The 19,483-nt window shown below is 41.9% G+C and overlaps 1 protein-coding gene across 2 annotated transcripts in view; it reads left to right on the top strand.

The window, feature by feature from the left end:
* LOC126262472 (alpha- and gamma-adaptin-binding protein p34-like) overlaps positions 1-19,483 on the top strand; it is an 89,118-nt gene that overhangs the window by 47,867 nt on the left and 21,768 nt on the right. For both annotated transcript variants that reach the window (XM_049959132.1, XM_049959133.1), the window contains one exon: positions 9,304-9,462. In XM_049959132.1, coding sequence (XP_049815089.1) covers positions 9,304-9,462 — 159 coding nt within the window. The remainder of the gene's footprint in view (positions 1-9,303; positions 9,463-19,483) is intronic.

Here is a 19,483-nt window from a genome sequence, read left to right as displayed (position 1 = left end):
GAAATCATGATAATGTGCTCCATTGAGCGTAGGTGGAAGAACATGGGGCCCAATCAAGACATCACCAACAATGCCTGCCCGAACGTTCACAGAAAATCTGTGTTGCTGACATGATTGCACAATTGCGTGCAGATTCTCGTCAGCCCACACATGTTGATTGTGAAAATTTACAATTTGATCACGTTGGAATGAAGCCTCATCCGTAAAGAGAACATTTGCACTGAAATGAGGATTGACACATTGTTGGATGAACCATTCGCAGAAGTGTACCCGTGGAGGCCAATCAGCTGCTGATAGTGCCTGCACATGCTGTACATGGTACGGAAACAACTGGTTCTCCCGTGGCACTCTCCATACAGTGACGTGGTCAGCGTTACCTTGTACAGCAGCAACTTCTCTGACGCTGACATTAGGGTTATCGTCAACTGCACGAAGAATTGCCTCGTCCATTGCAGGTGTCCTCATCGTTCTAGGTCTTCCCCAGTTGCGAGTCATAGGCTGGAATGTTCTGTGCTCCCTAAGACACCGATCAATTGCTTCGAACGTCTTCCTGTTGGGACACCTTCGTTCTGGAAATCTGTCTCGATACAAACTTACTGCGCCACGGCTATTGCCCCATGCTAATCCATACATCAAATGGGCATCTGCCAACTCCGCTTTTGTAAACATTGCACTGACTGCAAAACCACATTCGTGATTAACACTAACCTGTAGATGCTACGTACTGATGTGCTTGATGCTAGTACTGTAGAGCAATGAGTCACATTGTCAACACAAGCACCGAAGTCAACATTACCTTCCTTCAGTTGGGCCAACTGGCGGTGAATCGAGGAAGTACAGTACATACTGACGAAACTAAAATGAGCTCTAACATGGAAATTAAGCATTTCCGGACACATGTCCACGTAACATCTTTTCTTTATTTGTGTGTGAGGAATGTTTCCTGAAAGTTTGGCCGTACCTTTTTGTAACACCCTGTATATGTAGTATTACAAATATTGTAATGGAGCATGTTATAAACAAAACTATGGTTCTGCATGAGGTGGCACCATGCATAATAGTAATGTCTAATTATACACTCATTTTGAGGAGGCACCATGCATACTAGTAATTTCTAATTATATACTCATTAGACAGTGCAGCAGTAGCACAGGAATGTGACAATGTAATAAGAAATAATCAATGACATTCATTAATAGTGATGATACACAATTGTAAATAATTTTGGTAACAATTTGATGCCTGGCAGTTGATGCCCTACTCCAAATGCTATCCCTTGGCATTCTACAATATAGTCACTATGACAGAAAGTATTACGCAGACACTCATAGTGAATTTTTTCTTTTGCTCTCTACAGAGTGACTGCTGTGTTGGAACTGTAGTATTCTGAATGGAACTGTCAGAACTTGTGGAACTGTGTAATTGCTGTAACTATAGGAACTGAATGAATGTTGGCAGCACATCACCTTGTGGCTGTTGGTGGAAGGATGTCCATCTGTGCCCATACTTGGGAGAAGTGCGAAATAGTCCCTGGTTGCCAGTGCTTTCTCTGGTGGCTGGCAACACTAGCAGTGGATAAATATAATGTGCGGATGGACATGGGGCAGATGGAAAATGTGGTCCTGATTAGTGAGCATCATCTATGGGCGTTTGCTCAGAACTGAGAAGGCGCCTGGCTAGTGGTTGTGCCTATGCTCTGACAGTGTCTCTTGACCTATGTACATAGCACAACATGCTATGTGGGGTAGAAAATAACTGTTTAGAAAGAAGAAATAGTAGTGTTTTGACACAAAGGTGGACAAAGAACAAAGAGAAAGCTTCTGTCTATGAACTTGCAAAGTCAATGTCCTGTCGCAATTACTGTTCATAATGATTACAAGTGAAATTGAGGAAACAGTGTTTTTTAATTGACGTGGGTTACTTGAACATGCTGCATGCATATACCTGGGAATGGATAGTAAGAATGCTTGCATTTTTTGAGTCAGTCTTGTTAAAAAGTAAATGTTAGCAATTTTTTTTAATGATTTCTTGAAGCCTTCAACTGCCATTTTCTTTATTTCCTGTATGATTGCACAATTTCGGCTTTAGGACATTTTCAAATATTTTATGAATGATTTTTTGGTAACACATTATATCATATGCATCTTTGCTCTTATGACATCATGTCACGCAACGACGCATATGACATAATCTGTTACCAAAAAATCATCCGTAAAATACTTGAAAATGGCTTAAGGCCGAAATTGTACAATAGTACAGGAAATAAAGACAATGGCAGCTGAAGGCATCAAGAAATCATTCAAAAAATTCATTGCAGTTGCGGATCCTATCGCATTGATAATTATAAATGTTTGTAGTAGAATAAGGTCGTATTCAGGTGAAAGGGCAGCAAAAAAACAGAATTAAAAATAATAAACTATAGATGGAAAATGAAAGCTGGAAGAGTGGAGGAGATAGTTAAGGAGAGGAACCCAGCAGATGAGGTACCAGTGAAGCTTATTGAGTAAAGATGAGGAGTAAGAGATAAAAGGATTAAATTGGAGCATTAAATGAAACAAGAGATTAAGGAGATGCTATCTGGATAAACTGAGGGAACCAGAGGTTGTTGAGAGTTTCAGAGGGAGGAGTAGGTGATGATTGATTTAAGTAAGTGAAAGGAATACAGCAAAAGTCGGCTTTGTAGCTTTGAGAGATAAAATGGTGAAGGTGGCAGATGATCAAATAGCTAAAAAGATAAGATCTAGTAGAAGTCACAGATAACACAGAAGATACTGAATTTATTTGATGAAAGGAGAAAATAGAAAAATGCAGTAATCAAAGTAGGCAAAAGGGATATATATATATATATATATATATATATATATATATATATATATATATATATATATATATATATATATATATATATATATATGTGTGTGTGTGTACGAGTATATACCTGTCCTTTTTTCCCCCTAAGTTAAGTCTTTCCGCTCCTGGGATTGGAATGACTCCTTACCCTCTCCCTTAAAACCCACATCCTTTCGTCTTTGCCTCTCCTTCCCTCTTTCCTGATGAGGCAACAGTTTGTTGCGAAAGCTTTAATTTTGTGTGTATGTTTGTGTGTCTATCGACCTGCCAGCACTTTCGTTCGGTAAGTCACATCATCTGTGTATATATATATATATATATATAGAAACATTCCACATAGGAAAAATATAGCTAAAAACAAAGATGATGTGACTTACCAAATGAAAGTGCTGGCAGGTCGACAGACACACAAACAAACACAAACGAAAGTGCTGGCAGGTCGACAGACACACAAACAAACACAAACATACATGTGTGTATGTTTGTGTTTGTTTGTGTGTCTGTCGACCTGCCAGCACTTTCATTTGGTAAGTCACATCATCTTTGTTTATATATATATATATATATATATATATATATATATATATATATATATATATATATATATATATATATATATATATATATATATATATATATCCTACAGGCAGCTTCTATCTTTCCCCTACTAACACAAACTTCTACAGCCTGGCATTTGTTTTCTAGCTATCTTGCACTTTCTGTCAATCTCATATATATATATATATATATATATATATATAAGGTCTTCGTGGCAAACAAATCTGCTCCAGCCCGGAATCCCTGAACCATTACACCAACAACCTGACAACAGCTTTCGCATCCCGTAACTACCGTCCCGACCTGGTACAGAAGCAAATAACCAGAGCCACTTCCTCATCCCCTCAAACCCAGAACCGCCCACAGAAGAACCACAAAAGTGCCCCACTTGTGACAGGATATTTTCCTGGGACTGGACCAGACTCTGAATGTGGCTCTCCAGCAGGGATACGACTTCCTCAAATCCTGCCCTGAAATGAGATCCATCCTTCATGAAATCCTCCCCACTCCACCAAGAGTGTCTTTCCGCCGTCCACCTTACCTTCGTAACCTGTTAGTTCATCCCTATGAAATCCCCAAACCACCTTCCCTACCCTCTGGCTCCTATCCTTGTAACCGCCCCCGGTGTAAAACCTGTCCCATGCACCCTCCCACCACCACCTACTCCAGTCCTGTAACCCGGAAGGTGTACACGATCAAAGGCAGAGCCACGTGTGAAAGCACCCATGTGATTAACCAACTGACCTGCCTACACTGTGATGCATTCTATGTGGGAATGACCAGCAACAAACTGTCCATTCGCATGAATGGACACAGGCAGACAGTTTTTGTTGGTAATGAGGATCACCCTGTGGCTAAACATGCCTTGGTGCACGGCCAGCACATCTTGGCACAGTGTTACACCGTCCGGGTTATCTGGCTACTTCCCACCAACACCAACCTATCCGAACTCCGGAGGTGGGAACTTGCTCTTCAATATATCCTCTCTTCCCGTTACCCACCAGGCCTCAATCTCCACTAATTTCAAGTTGCCGCCACTCATACCTCACCTGTCATTCAACATCATCTTTGCCTCTTCACTTCTGCCTCGACTGACATCTCTGCCCAAACTCTTTGTCTTTAAATATGTCTGCTTGTGAGATGTCTGCTTGTGTCTGTATATGTGTGGATGGATATGTGTGTGTGTGTGTGCGCGAGTGTATACCCGTCCTTTTTTCCCCCTAAGGTAAGTCTTTCCGCTCCCGGGATTGGAATGACTCCTTACCCTCTCCCTTAAAACCCACATCCTTTCGTCTTTCCCTCTCCTTCCCTCTTCCCTGATGAGGCAACAGTTTGTTGCGAAAGCTTGAATTTTGTGTGTGTGTTTGTGTTTGTTTGTGTGTCTATCGACCTGCCAGCGCTTTCGTTCGGTAAGTCACATCATCTTTGTTTTTATAGAGGGAAACGTTCCACGTAGGAAAAATATATCTAAAAACAATGATGATGTGACTTACCAAATGAAAGTGCTGGCAAGTCGACAGACACACAAACAAACACAAACATACACACAAAATACAAGCTTTCGCAACAAACTGTTGCCTCATCAGGAAAGAGGGAAGGAGAGGGAAAGACGAAAGGATGTGGGTTTTAAGGGAGAGGGTAAGGAGTCATTCCAATCCCGGGAGCGGAAAGACTTACCTTAGGGGGAAAAAAGGACGGGTATACACTCGCGCGCGCGCACACACACACACACACACACACACACACACACACACACACACATATCCATCCACACATATACAGACACGTGTGGATGGATATGTGTGTGTGTGTGTGCGAGTGTATACCCGTCCTTTTTTCCCCCTAAGGTAAGTCTTTCCGCTCCCGGGATTGGAATGACTCCTCACCCTCCCCCTTAAAACCCAAATCCCTTCGTCTTTCCCTCTCCTTCCCTCTTTCCTGACGAGGCAACCGTTGGTTGCGAAAGCTAGAATTTTGTGTGTATGTTTGTGTTTTTACCGAACTATGAAGTTGACGAACCAGGGTTGCAAAATGCTTACACAAATTATTTACAGATGGACAGCAAAACGGGCAGAAGCTGACTTTGGAGAAGATCAGTTTGGGATCCGGAGAAATGTAAGAACACACAAGACAATGTTGATCCTACAACTTATCATTGAAGATAGATTACATAAAGATAGATTACATAAAGATAGATTGCATAAAGATAGATTACATTGAAGATAGAGTACATAAAGGCATTTATATTTGTTGATTTAGAGAAAACTTGTGACAATATTGACTGGCATACACTCTGAAATTTTGAAGGTAGTAAGGATAAAATGTAGGGAACTGAGACTATTAACAACTTGTACTGAAACCAGACGGCAGTTATAAGAGGAAGCAGTGGAAGAGAAAGAAGTGTTACAGAGTTGTAGTCTATCCGTGACGTTATTCAAACTGTATATTAAGCAAGCAGTAAAGGAAAACAAGGAGGACTTTGGAAAGGGTATTAAAGTTAAAGGAGAAGAAATAAAAACTTGGAGGTTTGCTGAACATATTGGAGTTCTGTCAGAGACAGCAAATTATTTGGAAGAGCAGCTAAATGCAGTTGATGGAGTCTTGAAAAGAGGTTATAAGATAAACATCAACAAACATAAAACATGAATGATGGAATGTAGCCAAATTAATTCAGGTAATGACGAGGGAATTAGTTTAGTGAATGAGACATTAACCCTTTAACTGCTGTGGACATGTTAACGCGCACGCCTTTGTACCTGTCCCTGTGTGCTCTGAACGTGTTTATGCACGCCACCAGTCCTTCTACCTGGTACTCTGAACGTGTCTAGAGTACCAGGTAGAAGGACTGGTGGCGCGCGTAAACTTGTTCAGAGCACACAGAGACAGGTACAAAGGCGCGCATGTTAACACGTCCAGAGAAGTTAAATGTGCTAGATGAGTTTTGCTATTTGATCAGTAAAATAACTGATGATGGTGGAAATTGAAAGGATGTAAAAGGCATACAGGTGATGGTGAGAAAAGCATTTCTGGGAAAGAGCAGTTTGTTAATATATAATTGAAATTTAAGTGTTAGGAAGGTTTTTCTGAAGGTATTTGTCTGGAGTGTAGCCTTTCACAGAAGTGAAATGTGGATGATAAGCATTTCAGACACGAAGAGAGTAGCAGCTTTTGCAATGTGGTGCTACAGAAAAATTTTGAATATTAGATGGATAGTTTGAGTAAATAATGAGGAGGTGCTAAATCAAATTGGGGGAAAAAATTATGGCTCCACTTGACAAAAAGAAGAGATCAGAGGAGATGACACATCCTGAAGCATCAAGAATTCATCAGTTTAGTTATAGAGGAATGTGTAGATAGTAAAGTTACAGAGGTAGGCAAAGGTGTGAATACAGTAAGCAGGTTCAAATGCATGGTTATAGAAATGAGGACATTCATACCTTCTGATGAGACAAGTGACATTTGTATTAGACAAGATTATAAAAAGAATTCCATTCCATCTTATAAAAGTTGATATCTTGATCACATAACATGTTATTAAAATTTATTACCAGTTTTGGCTTTTCAACCATCATAAATCTAAAAATGAAAAAATGTAAACAAAAACATCAATAGATTTACCAAACAGAAATATGCATATTTTTGTTTGTTTTGTGTGAATAAAAGGAACAAGTTACCTAAAAATTTAGTGGGCACATAGACAGTACATAAAAGAACAAGAGCAGAGAATGCATAGTTGTAGATTAAAGTTCAAAATAATTGGAACTAGTAGAATACTAGTTACAGACAACTAAAAGTATATATAGCCAATACAAAAATATAAATGTTGTAGAAAGTTCTTGCAGAATGTAAGTGCTTTTGAATTAAAGCAACCCACTTACCAAAAGGTAGAAATGTGGAGTTGTTGACAGGTACACACAACAGAAAGGAAATTTACACATGCACGTGTATGACCTTACATGGTGCCAGCTAGACGTAGAGGGCCAATGCTGTTTTTTGGCTGATGGACTGGTTGTGGTGGGGCAGTGTCTGAAGGCACAAATTTTCAGCTTGTCCAGTTGATATAAATCAAAGCCCACTGGCAACAAATGTCTTTAATTTCAGTGTGTCTTGATTCTCATTGTTGTTTAGGCAGTTCATGTGACTATCTTTACAGTTGGCATATATTTCTGTTTTTTGTTGTATATTTAGTCGAGCTTGTTTTTGTTCAACGGCCTTGCTGCAGTGGTAACACCGTTTCCCATCAAATCACTGAAGTTCAAGTACTGTCGGGCTGGGCTAGCACTTGGATGGGTGACCATCCAGCCTGCCGAGCGCTTTTAGCCAGCGGAGTGCACTCAACACTTGCGAAGCAAACTGAGGAGCTACTTGACTGAGAAGTAGTGGCTCCGGTCACGAAAACTGACGACGGCTGGGAGAGCGGTGTGCTGACCATGTGCCCCTCCATATCCGTATCGTGATGCCTTCGAGCTGAGGATGACATTGCAGCCGGACGGTACCGTTGGCCTTCATGGTCTGTTTGGGTGGAGTTTAGTTTTTATGTTTTTGTTCTTGATGATGAACTCTGTACAAACATTTCAATTGTTGAAACTATAGGTATTAAAAAATAATTTTTTTATGTCACAAAAAAGTGACCACAGGTGCAGCACTGGAAATCTGTTACTCTTAGAAAGCCTTGATGTAGAAGAGTTTCTGGAAATGGGAAACAGCCTTGCAGGCATTTATCTGAAGTTTTTATCAGTAATGTCAGAGTCGAATTTTTTAGGCGGTACCCAAGTTTAATGAACTTTTATGTGACACAGGCATTGTCTTTCATTACTTAGAAAAGGCGAAGCTGGTCACCTGTTCACAGGCTGTTAACGTGAGTATCTATGCAAAGTAATTGATTGAATAGGCAATGTGGTCTTGGACGTCTGTGCTTGTCCTTCATTATGGAACATGGCGGTTGAAGTTTTACCCATTCTATGAAGCAGGAGAGACAGCAATCTGTATCAGATCTGATGACAGGGTATGGGAAGTTATGATTGCCTTGGGCGTAGGATATTCGAGATTGAACCAGGGATCAGTGAAAATGTGTTGCCTGGTTAAATGAATCAGCATTTTTTGCTACGACAAGTTGGTAATCACATCCAGCTACACCACTGACCAGGCAAACAGCCATTGGAAACAATCACTTCACCACTGGCAAGGCCGGTGGAGGCAGTATTATGCTGTTTGGGGAGGGGGGGTCAAATGGGCTTCCATAGGCCCTGTGGTAGTAATTGAAGGCACCATGACAGCTGTGGACGATGTGAACATTATTGCGGACCACATGCATCCTTTCATGCTTGATTACTTCCCCAACAGTGGTGGCATCTTCCAGTAGGATAACTTTTCATTTTGATGGAATCATGCTGCAGTTATTTGAGGAACATGATTGTGACCTTGTGTTGATGCCATGGCCACCAAATTCACCTCATCTGAACCCAATGGAACACGTCTGCGACACTGTTGGGTGCCAGCTCCATGTCTGCAAGCCACTGGCCTATAGTTTTAAGGGAATTACATGATGTACGCATAAACATCTGGTGCCACATACTTCTGGTAACCAAACAAGGACTTGTGAATCTGTGCCCTGCAGAATAGTTGTATTGTGTTTGAGAGGCAGACCATCACGGTTTTAAGCAGATGATCATAATGTTTTGGCTTGTCACTGCATCTCTTTACATGTGTACGAATGCAATTCTCTCTCTCTCTCTCTCTCTCAATTAAATTTTACCAATTTCATAATAAACATTAATACCTGCATAATATTCCAGGTCTGATAAACTGTTACATGGCTCTCTTGCAGTCAGTACCACCAGTTACACCTTTTCTAGCTGGTGTTATTTGTCTTTAGATGTTGTGTTGATTTTACAGTGCAAGAATGGTGTGTTGAACAAGGCTTTGAATTGGTGGAACTCAATCCAGATCTTGACCCTGAGTGGGAAGCAGAACAAGATTTCCTGGAGACTACTGGTGTGAAACGAGTTATCCAAGCTCTACATGCTCACCTTTGGCCGAATTTGCACATGAAAGGTAAGTGCAGTAATACTGTGATATACACAAAACTGACTAAACATTGCTTTTAGTTGATATTCAAACAATGGAAAATCCAGGATGCAATGTAACAATATTATGAGAAGGAAAGTTGCTACTCACCTTATAGCAGAGACCCAGAGTCCCGATAGGCACAACAAAAAGACTATCACAATTAAAGCTTTCGGCCATTAAGGCCTTCAACAACAACAACAACAACAACAAAATGGTTCAAATGGCTCTGAGCACTATGGGACTTAACATATGTGGTCATCAGTCCCCTAGAACTTAGAACTACTTAAACCTAACTAACCTAAGGACATCACACACATCCATGCCCGAGGCAGGATTCGAACCTGCAACCGTAGCGGTCACACGGTTTCAGACTGAAGCGCCTAGAACCGCACGGCCACACCGGCCGGCCCAACAACAACAACAACAACATCACACACACACACACACACACACACACACACACACACAAATCACAAACACGACTGCAGTCTCAGGCAACTGAAACCACACTGCGAGCAGCAGCACCAGTGCATGATGGGAGTTTGGGGTGGGGAGGGGGGGAGGGATAATATGGTGGGGGTGGATGACAGTGAAGTGCTGAATGTTAGACAGAGAGCGGGGGATGGCTATGGAAGGGGAGGGGAGGAGGGAGTAGCGGAAAAGGAGAGAAATAAAAAGACTGGGTGTGATGGTGGAATGTTGACTGTGTAGCACTGGAATGGTAACAGGGAAGGGGCTGGATGGGTGAGGACAGTGACTAATGAAGGTTGAGGCCAGGAGGCTTACAGGAATGTAGGATGTATTGCAGGGTGTTCAGCAACAGGGTGGTCCACTTGTCTCTTGGGTACAGTTTATCAGTGGCAATTCATGCAGGCCGACAACTTGTTGGGCGTCATGCCTACATAGAATGCTGCCCAGTGGGGAAGGGGGGCGGGGGCAAAATCGGGGTGTCTGTCCTGGGCAGCAATTTAAGGGGGGGGTCAAATGGGGGTGTCTGTCCTGGGCAGCAAATTTGGGGGGGGGGGGTCACGAAGTACACACCTTGGTCTATCATTGCATGGAATGAGTTGGCACGCAAATGGTTTCATATAGGACTGTAGATACTGTGACAATAGTGTACACTTCAGTTTTGTCATTTTGTGGGTTCCCGAGTCGTGTCTGAAATAAATGTTTTGGCAGCTGCACATCGTGCAAGCTGTGATTGTGTTAAAGCTTGTTGCGTGACATCGCTGTATAAGAAAATAATCAGAAACGTGTTTTGTTTCGTGACTGGGTGAAGAAAAGGTGTCAGCTCGGTTGCTCAGCAACCTTGCTGAAATAATTTGTTATGGAAGACCCAAGAAGTTTTTCAAGTATCTTAGAATGTCACCAGAACTGTTCATGTTTCTTCTAAATAGAGTTAATTGTGCGATAAGGAGAAGATACTGCAGTGCATGAAGCACTGTCACCAAAACTGAAATTACATATCACATTGTGTGCATTACAATCGAGAACACTCGTCATGCTAGAAGAGTAGTTTTAGTTGGTGATGACACTTTTTCGTTAATGCCAATAGTTATTAACATTAACAGTAATAACTATTAACATTAACAGCAATAATTATTTGAAGCAGGCTGCATTAAGAGGAAAATGGTCTTGAAGATAGATCTGTACAGTGGCAATATTTCAAAATTCAAACATATATGAGTGGGAAGCACTGCTGCGATGTTTTAAATAAATAATTATTGAATAAAGAATGCAGCTTCTTGATTTGTGTACCCTTCCCTCCTGTCAACAATATTCCTTAGAAAAGAGTCGACCAACTCGAACAACAGGATTTTGGTCTTGTAGACAAGAGCTTTTCCACAGCCAGAATTGTACTTGCTTGTATTTTTCGTAATTCAGTTGTATATGTGCTCCTAATTCAATAAATTTTGCCCTGCAGCTAAGATATTATCAAATCATCTATGATCTGATCGTACATGACGGTCTGAGGAGCAGTAATATGTTGCTTATTTTTGTAATCAGCATCAGTGAAATCCCACAAACACCTATGCAAAGCATAGATATCCAAAAGGTGGACATTGTTATCCGTTCTCCACTTCATATTTCAGTTTGTCCACACACTATGAACACATGTAACCTCAAAATTCAAACAACTTGTGTTGCCAAAGTTGGAACACGCAGAAAGTGTTGAGTTTCACCAACGAGTTGGACAATTGTGCGGCGTGCATGCACGCCTGCAATCTAGTGTCATTGTGTAAACTAATGTTTACTTTTATAAGGGGGTTAGTCTGTGTTGTTGCCCCGGATGATGATTACACGAACATTTTGTCAGGTTTTGTAAGCGGTGGGTCCTGGAGGTACGGCAGTACGCGAACACAAGAAGTAAGTTTAAACAGTTTTATTAACAAAGGCAGATTATAAAACACACACGCTATGCGCACACATCATCACTGTGTCTGACATCCTAACACCAGCTAATTACGGTCATATTGAAAGGCTCCATGGGGAGTTAAGAAAAGAGACATATTCGCGCCCGAGGCCACATTAGTTAATACTGCCCACTGCGGATGGCGGCCAATTGCGTACTCCCCGTCGCAGTGTGGCCGGACGCGCGTCTACTGACCAAGGGAATCTTCCGCATTCCAGAATCTTCAGCATTCCAGATAGGCCAGCTGGCAAGCGCGTGTTAACGCACTGTACGGCTGCGCGCAATCCGTAGACCCTTACACTTTTGAAGTAAATTTCCTTTTACGCAAGATGAATTACGTGCGAGAATGTACGATGAATTTCTTAAATCACGGAGCGTTTGACTCTCATTTAAAAATTAACTCTTTGAGGATGAGCCGTTTAGTAGAATTTCAAGCCCAGAAGATCAGACATTTATGTTGATATTAAACATTTTACTGGCACATTTGTGCGATGTATCTTAAAGTGTAACATGTGCAAAAAAGATAACATTATATGTGAAAGCTTAGCTTCTCTTGCAGCTAATTAATCTATAGGCAGTGGAGAGCGGGTGTGGTAATTACAACGATAAATAATCACTCACACGCTCATCACTTACTATGAATAGGCTACTTTTATTCTCACAGCATATACAGAATCGCATAGCATAGAGCATGTACTACAGAGAACTGATCTGGTAAAGATACAGTTGTTCTTGCTGCTGTAGGGTAGCAATAATATTGGGGCATGAGCCAGTGGTTCTATGTCCCCACAAATCTTGGAGACCAATATTATATATGAAAGCCTTGCTTTTCTTGTAGCAGCACTAAGTATATTAATTTAAACCATTAACTTTTCCTATTTGTGTGTTCGCGCTACTTAACAGTGATGTTGCTATTGGCTGACTACATCACATGTCCCATACTCTGGAGGCTGGCGAGATCACGTGACATGAGCTGAGCTGCCACTGGCTTACAAAAGCGCATCGCAGCCTCGATTTCAATGCTTTGGGAAGTAACATGCGCTGTTTGGTGGAATTTGCATTTATACTTTCGTAATACAAAAATATGCAGTGTACGTGTTGTTGCACATGAAACATCTTTCCAAAATGTGTTTTTTTTTTTTTTTCCCGTGAGTTGCATTTTATAAAGTGCTAAGAAATTCTGCGCTGGTGTATAAAACCATAGACATTAAAAGGATTGATAACTTTTACAGTTCCAAGGGAAAGAATATTGTCATTTAACGTGGAAAAAGTGTATTTTCACCCGGGAGAAAATATATTTTTAACCAGGAAATCCGGGAAATTTTTTTTCCTTGTGGACAATGTAATTCAGTTGTTCCAGTCATGGGTGGTACTGAGTCACGAGGGGAATGCTCCTCTGTGGCCGGATGGTGGGACTTTGGGAGGTGGTGGGAGATTGGAAAGATAAGGAATGGGAGATTTGTTTCTGTACAAGGTTGGGAAGATAACTACAGTCAGTGAAGGCTTCAGTGAGACCCTCAGTATATTTTGAAAGGGACTGCTCATCACTGCAGATGCGACGGCCACATGTAGCTAGGCTGTATGGAAGGGACCTCTTGGTATGGAATGGATGGCAGCTGTCGAAGTGGATGTATTGCTGGTGGTTAGTAGGTGATATGGACGGAGGTACTGATGTAGCCATCTTTGAGGTGGGGGTCAATATCTAGAAAGGTGGCTTGTTCAGTTGAGTAGGACCAGGTGAAGCAAATGGGGGAGGTGTTGAGGTTCTGGAGGAATGAGGGCAGGGTAACCTGACCTTTGATCCAGATAGCAAAGACGTCATCAATGAATCTGAATGTGCCCATAGTCATACCCCAGAGTTGTTTGTAGGTAATGCCTTCGAAGGGGAAGTAATTGGTTTGGAATGCGTCAGGCATTGGGAAAGGTAGTGTTCAGTAGCGGTAAGGCCATGGGCCTTAGGAATGTTAGTGTACAGGGAGGTGGCATCAATAGTGATGAGCAGGGCACCATGCCTTATCTTTCCAGTCTCCCACCACCTCCCAGAGTCCCACCATCCAGCCACAGAGGAGCATTCCCTTCATAACTCAGTACCACCCAGGACTGGAGCAACTGAATTATATTCTCTGCCAGGGTTTCGATTACTTCTCATTGTGCCATGAAATGAGAAATGTCCTGCCCACTATCCTTCGAATCCTGCCCACAGTGGTATTCCGCTGTCCACCGAACCTACACAACATACTCGTCCATATTCACACAGCTCCTGCTCCTAATCCCTTGCCTCTTGGCTCATACCCCTGTAATAGATCTGTCCCATACATCCTGCCACCACCACCACTACCACCACCTTCACCAGTCCGGTCACTAACATCACCTATCCCATCAAAGGCAGGGCTATCTTTGAAACCAGTCATGTGGTCTACAAGCTAAGCTGCAACCACTGTGCTGCGTTCTATGTAGGCATGACAACCAACAAGCTGTCTGTCCACATGAATGGCCGCCGACAAACTGTGCCCAAGAGTCAAGTGGACCACCCTGTTGATGAACACAATCTCAAACATGGTATCTTTCATTTCAATGACTGCTTCACAGCTTGTGCCATGTAGATCCTTCCCACCAACACCAGCTTTTATGAACTGTGCAGGTGGGAACTTTCCCTACAATACATCTTATGTTCCTGTAACCCTCCTGGCTCAACCTTCATTGGTCACTGTCCTCACCCATACAGCCCCCTTTCCTGTTCCCAATCCAGCACTACACAGCCATCATTCCACCATCACACCCATTCTTTTTATTTCTCTCCTTTTCCGCTACTTCACTCCTCCCCCTCCCCAAATCTCCCCTGCCCTCTGTCCAACGTGCAGCAATTCACTGCCTGCTACCGCTACCATACTATCCCTCCCCCTCCCCTCCCCTGCCTCCTCCTTCCCCCCACCCATTTGCTACTCCAATCACGCACTGGTGGTGCTGCTTACAATGTGGTTTCAGTTGCCTGAGACTGCAGTTACTTAACCATTTGTTGATGTGCCGTATAATTGCTTTCCTCTCAGTTTTCTATGTGAAGTAAATTCCTTTCAGTTGTAATACTTTTGGATGAAAAACTGGTCAGCTAGAAACATATTCTGTGTGTAGATTTCATATATTTCATATCTTCCATTTGCCAAACTGTTGTTTTGTTCTAGCATAATTTTGAAAAGTATTAAGTCACTCAGGTACTCCAATGATACTGGAGTAAAGAGTTCTTTGCAGCGAACTTCTTATAGAAGAAATGAGCATCTGTAATCTTAATATTGTGTATGTGTGTGTATTAGAGAAAACTAAAGCAGCATAGAAAGGTGTAGCATTGGCTATGATGGTGCCAGAGGTTACCACAAATGGAACAGCTGAGTTGGCTGTGAGTAGAACTGATGTGACTGCAGGTGCCTCATCTGTATAAGATGTATGAATGGATGTAGAAGGAATTAACGTAATGATAATAAATATTGGCTTTATAACAATGATCTCCTTATAACTTTTCTACTGAGTTTCAGCATTAAAGTAGTTCATGAACCATAATAAGTACTCAATGTGGTAAATACACACATCCAGTGGCAATTTGGGCCTGCCTTCCAGTTTTAATCTGAGAGTGAATGTGAAATGGACAAGCAGATAAGAGAGTGTGCTCAACTTTTTCGAGGACTGATCTTTGATAGCACTATATCGTATGTTCTTTGCTTTAGTTTTTATTTATTTGTTGTACATGTGTCCCACAGATCCGTGCAGTCATGATATGCACTGTGTATGAAAATAATAATGAATAAAAAATAGGAGTGCGGGTTAGCTACTACAAACAGCATAGTGAACGCATTATTGTGGCCAAGATAGACACAAAGCCCATGCCTACTACAGTAGTACAAGTTTATATGCCAACTAGCTCTGCAGATGATGAAGAAATAGATGAAATGCATAAAAGAAGGTTGTATACCTGGAAGAATCCTGGAGATACTGAAAGGTATCAGATAGATTATATAATGGTAAGACAGAGATTTAGGAACCAGGTTTTAAATTGTAAGACATTTCCTGGGGCAGATGTGGATTCTGACCACAATCTATTGGTTATGAACTGCAGATTGAAACTGAAGAAACTGCAAAAAGGTGGGAATTTAAGGAGATGGGACCTGGATAAACTGAAAGAACCAGAGGTTGTAGAGTGTTTCAGGGAGAGCATAAGGGAACAATTGACAGGAATGGGGGAAAGAAATACAGTAGAAGAAGAATGGGTAGCTCTGAGGGATGAAGTAGTGAAGGCAGCAGAGGATCAAGTAGGTAAAAAGACGAGGGCTAATAGAAATCCTTGGGTAACAGAAGAAATATTGAATTTAATTGATGAAAGGAGAAAATATAAAAATGCAGCAAATGAAGCAGGCAAAAAGGAATACAAACGTCTCAAAAATGAGATTGACAGGAAGTGCAAAATGGCTAAGCAGGGATGGCTAGAGGAAAAACGTAAGGATGTAGAGGCTTGTCTCACTAGGGGTAAGATAGATACTGCCTACAGGAAAATTAAAGAGACCTTTGGAGAGAAGGGAACCACTTGTATGAATATCAAAGAGCTCAGATGGAAACCCAGTTCTAAGCAAAGAAGGGAAGGCAGAAAGGTGGAAGGAGTATATAGAGGGTTTATACAAGGGCGATGTACTTGAGGACAATATTATGGAAATGGAAGAGGATGTAGATGAAGATGAAATGGGAGATAAGATACTGCGTGAAGAGTTTGACAGAGCACTGAAAGACCTGAGTCGAAACAAGGCCCCGGGAGTAGACAACATTCCATTAGAACTACTGATGGCCTCTGATGGCCTCGGGAGAGCCAGTCATGACAAAACTCTACCATCTGGTGAGCAAGATGTATGAGACAGGCGAAATACCCACATACTTCAAGAAGAATATAATAATTCCAATCCCAAAGAAAGCAGGTGTTGACAGATGTGAAAATTACCGAACTATCAGTTTAATAAGTCACAGCTGCAAAATACTAACGCGAATTCTTTACAGACGAATGGAAAAACTGGTAGAAGCCGACCTCGGGGAAGATCAGTTTGGATTCCGTAGAAATGTTGGAACACGTGAGGCAATACTAACCTTACGACTTATCTTAGAAGAAAGATTAAGAAAAGGCAAACCTACGTTTCTAGGATTTGTAGACTTAGAGAAAGCTTTTGACAATGTTAACTGGAATACTCTCTTTCAAATTCTGAAGGTGGCAGGGGTAAAATACAGGTAGCGAAAGGCTATTTACAATTTGTACAGAAACCAGATGGCAGTTATAAGAGTCGAGGGGCATGAAAGGGAAGCAGTGGTTGGGAAGGGAGTAAGACAGGGTTGTAGCCTCTCCCCGATGTTATTCAATCTGTATATTGAGCAAGCAGTAAAGGAAACAAAAGAAAAATTTGGAGTCGGTATTAAAATCCATGGAGAAGAAATAAAAACTTTGAGGTTCGCCGATGACAATGTAATTCTGTCAGAGACAGCAAAGGACTTGGAAGAGCAGTTGAACGGAATGGACAGTGTCTTGATAGGAGGATATAAGATGAACATCAACAAAAGCAAAACGAGGATAATGGAATGTAGTCAAATTAAATCGGGTGATGGTGAGGGGATTAGATTAGGAAATGAGACACTTAAAGTAGTAAAGGAGTTTTGCTATTTGGGGAGCAAAATAACTGATGATGGTCGAAGTAGAGAGGATATAAAATGTAGACTGGCAATGGCAAGGAAATCGTTTCTGAAGAAGAGAAATTTGTTAACATCGAGTATAGATTTAAGTGTCAGGAAGTCGTTTCTGAAAGTATTTGTATGGAGTGTAGCTACGTATGGAAGTGAAACATGGACGATAACCAGTTTGGACAAGAAGAGAATAGAAGCTTTCGAAATGTGGTGCTACAGAAGAATGCTGAAGATAAGGTGGGTAGATCACGTAACTAATGAGGAGGTATTGAATAGGATTGGGGAGAAGAGAAGTTTGTGGCACAACTTGACTAGAAGAAGGGATCGGGTGGTAGGACATGTTTTGAGGCGTCAAGGGATCACAAATTTAGCATTGGAGGGCAGCGTGGAGGGTAAAAATCGTAGAGGGAGACCAAGAGATGAATACACTAAGCAGATTCAGAAGGATGTAGGTTGCAGTAGGTACTGGGAGATGAAGAAGCTTGCGCAGGATAGAGTAGCATGGAGAGCTGCATCAAACCAGTCTCAGGACTGAAGACAACAACAACAACAACAACAACAACAACAACAACATGAAAAGTGCTTAGTTATGCTGTACATATCAGTTAAATGCTAACATATACACTCTGCAAACCACCTTGAAGTGCATGACAGAGTGTACTTTCTATTGTCCATTTAGGATGGTTTCTTCCCATTCCATTCACGTATGGAGCACCAGATGAGTGATTGTTTGAATGCCTCTGTGTGTGCTGTAATTATTCTATTCCTTTTTGAGTGATACATAGGGGGTAGTAGTATATTCCTAGAGACCTCATTTAAAGCTGGCTCTTGAAACTTCGTTAGCAGACTTTATTGGGATATGAAACTTCCTGGCAGATTAAAACTGTGTGCCCGACCGAGACTCGAACTCGGGACCTTTTGCCTTTTGCGGGCAAGTGCTCTACCATCTGAGCTACCGAAGCACGACTCACGCCCGGTACTCACAGCTTTACTTCTGCCAGTATCTCGTCTCCTACCTTCCAAACTTTACAGAAGCTCTCATGTGAACCTTGCAGAACTAGCACTCCTGAAAGAAAGCTACCGAAGCAGACGGTAGAGCACTTGCCCGCGAAAGGCAAAAGGTCCTGAGTTCGAGTCTCGGTCGGGCACACAGTTTTAATCTGCCAGGAAGTTTCATATCAGCGCACACTCCGCTGCAGAGTGAAAATCTCATTCTGGAAACATCCCCCAGGCTGTGGCTAAGCTATGTCTCCCTCAGGAGTGCTAGTTCTGCAAGGTTCGCAGGAGAGCTTCTGTAAAGTTTGGAAGGTAGGAGACGAGATACTGGCAGAAGTAAAGCTGTGAGTACCGGGCGTGAGTCGTGCTTCGGTAGCTCAGATGGTAGAGCACTTGCCCGCGAAATGCAAAAGGTCCCGAGTTCGAGTCTCGGTCGGGCACACAGTTTTAATCTGCCAGGAAGTTTCATATCAGCACACACTCCGCTGCAGAGTGAAAATCTCATTCTTTATTGGGATAGTTTAAGTCTATCTTGAAGAGTCTTCCACTTCAGTTTCTCCGTTATCTCTGTGACACTTTCCCTCAGATCAAACAAATCTGTGATCATTTGTGCTGCCCTTCTCTGTATACGTCCAATAACTCCTGTTAGCCCTATTTGGTATGGGTCCCTTGCATTTGAGCAATATTATAGAATGGATCATGACTGATTTGTAAGCAATCTCCTTTGTAGACTGATTGCACTTCCCTGGTATTCTACCAATAAACTGGTCTACCACTTGCTTTCCCCATAGCAGAGCCTATGTGATCATTCCATTTCATATCCCTATAAAATGTTACCCAGGAATTTGTGTGAATTGGCTGATTCCAATAGTGAAGTGTTGATATTATAGTCAT

This window comes from Schistocerca nitens, chromosome 6 (genome assembly GCF_023898315.1).
Source record: "Schistocerca nitens isolate TAMUIC-IGC-003100 chromosome 6, iqSchNite1.1, whole genome shotgun sequence".
NCBI classification, from domain to species: domain Eukaryota; kingdom Metazoa; phylum Arthropoda; class Insecta; order Orthoptera; family Acrididae; genus Schistocerca; species Schistocerca nitens.
Note: the sequence above shows the minus strand (reverse complement) of the source record. Positions and strands in the feature narration are given on the sequence as shown.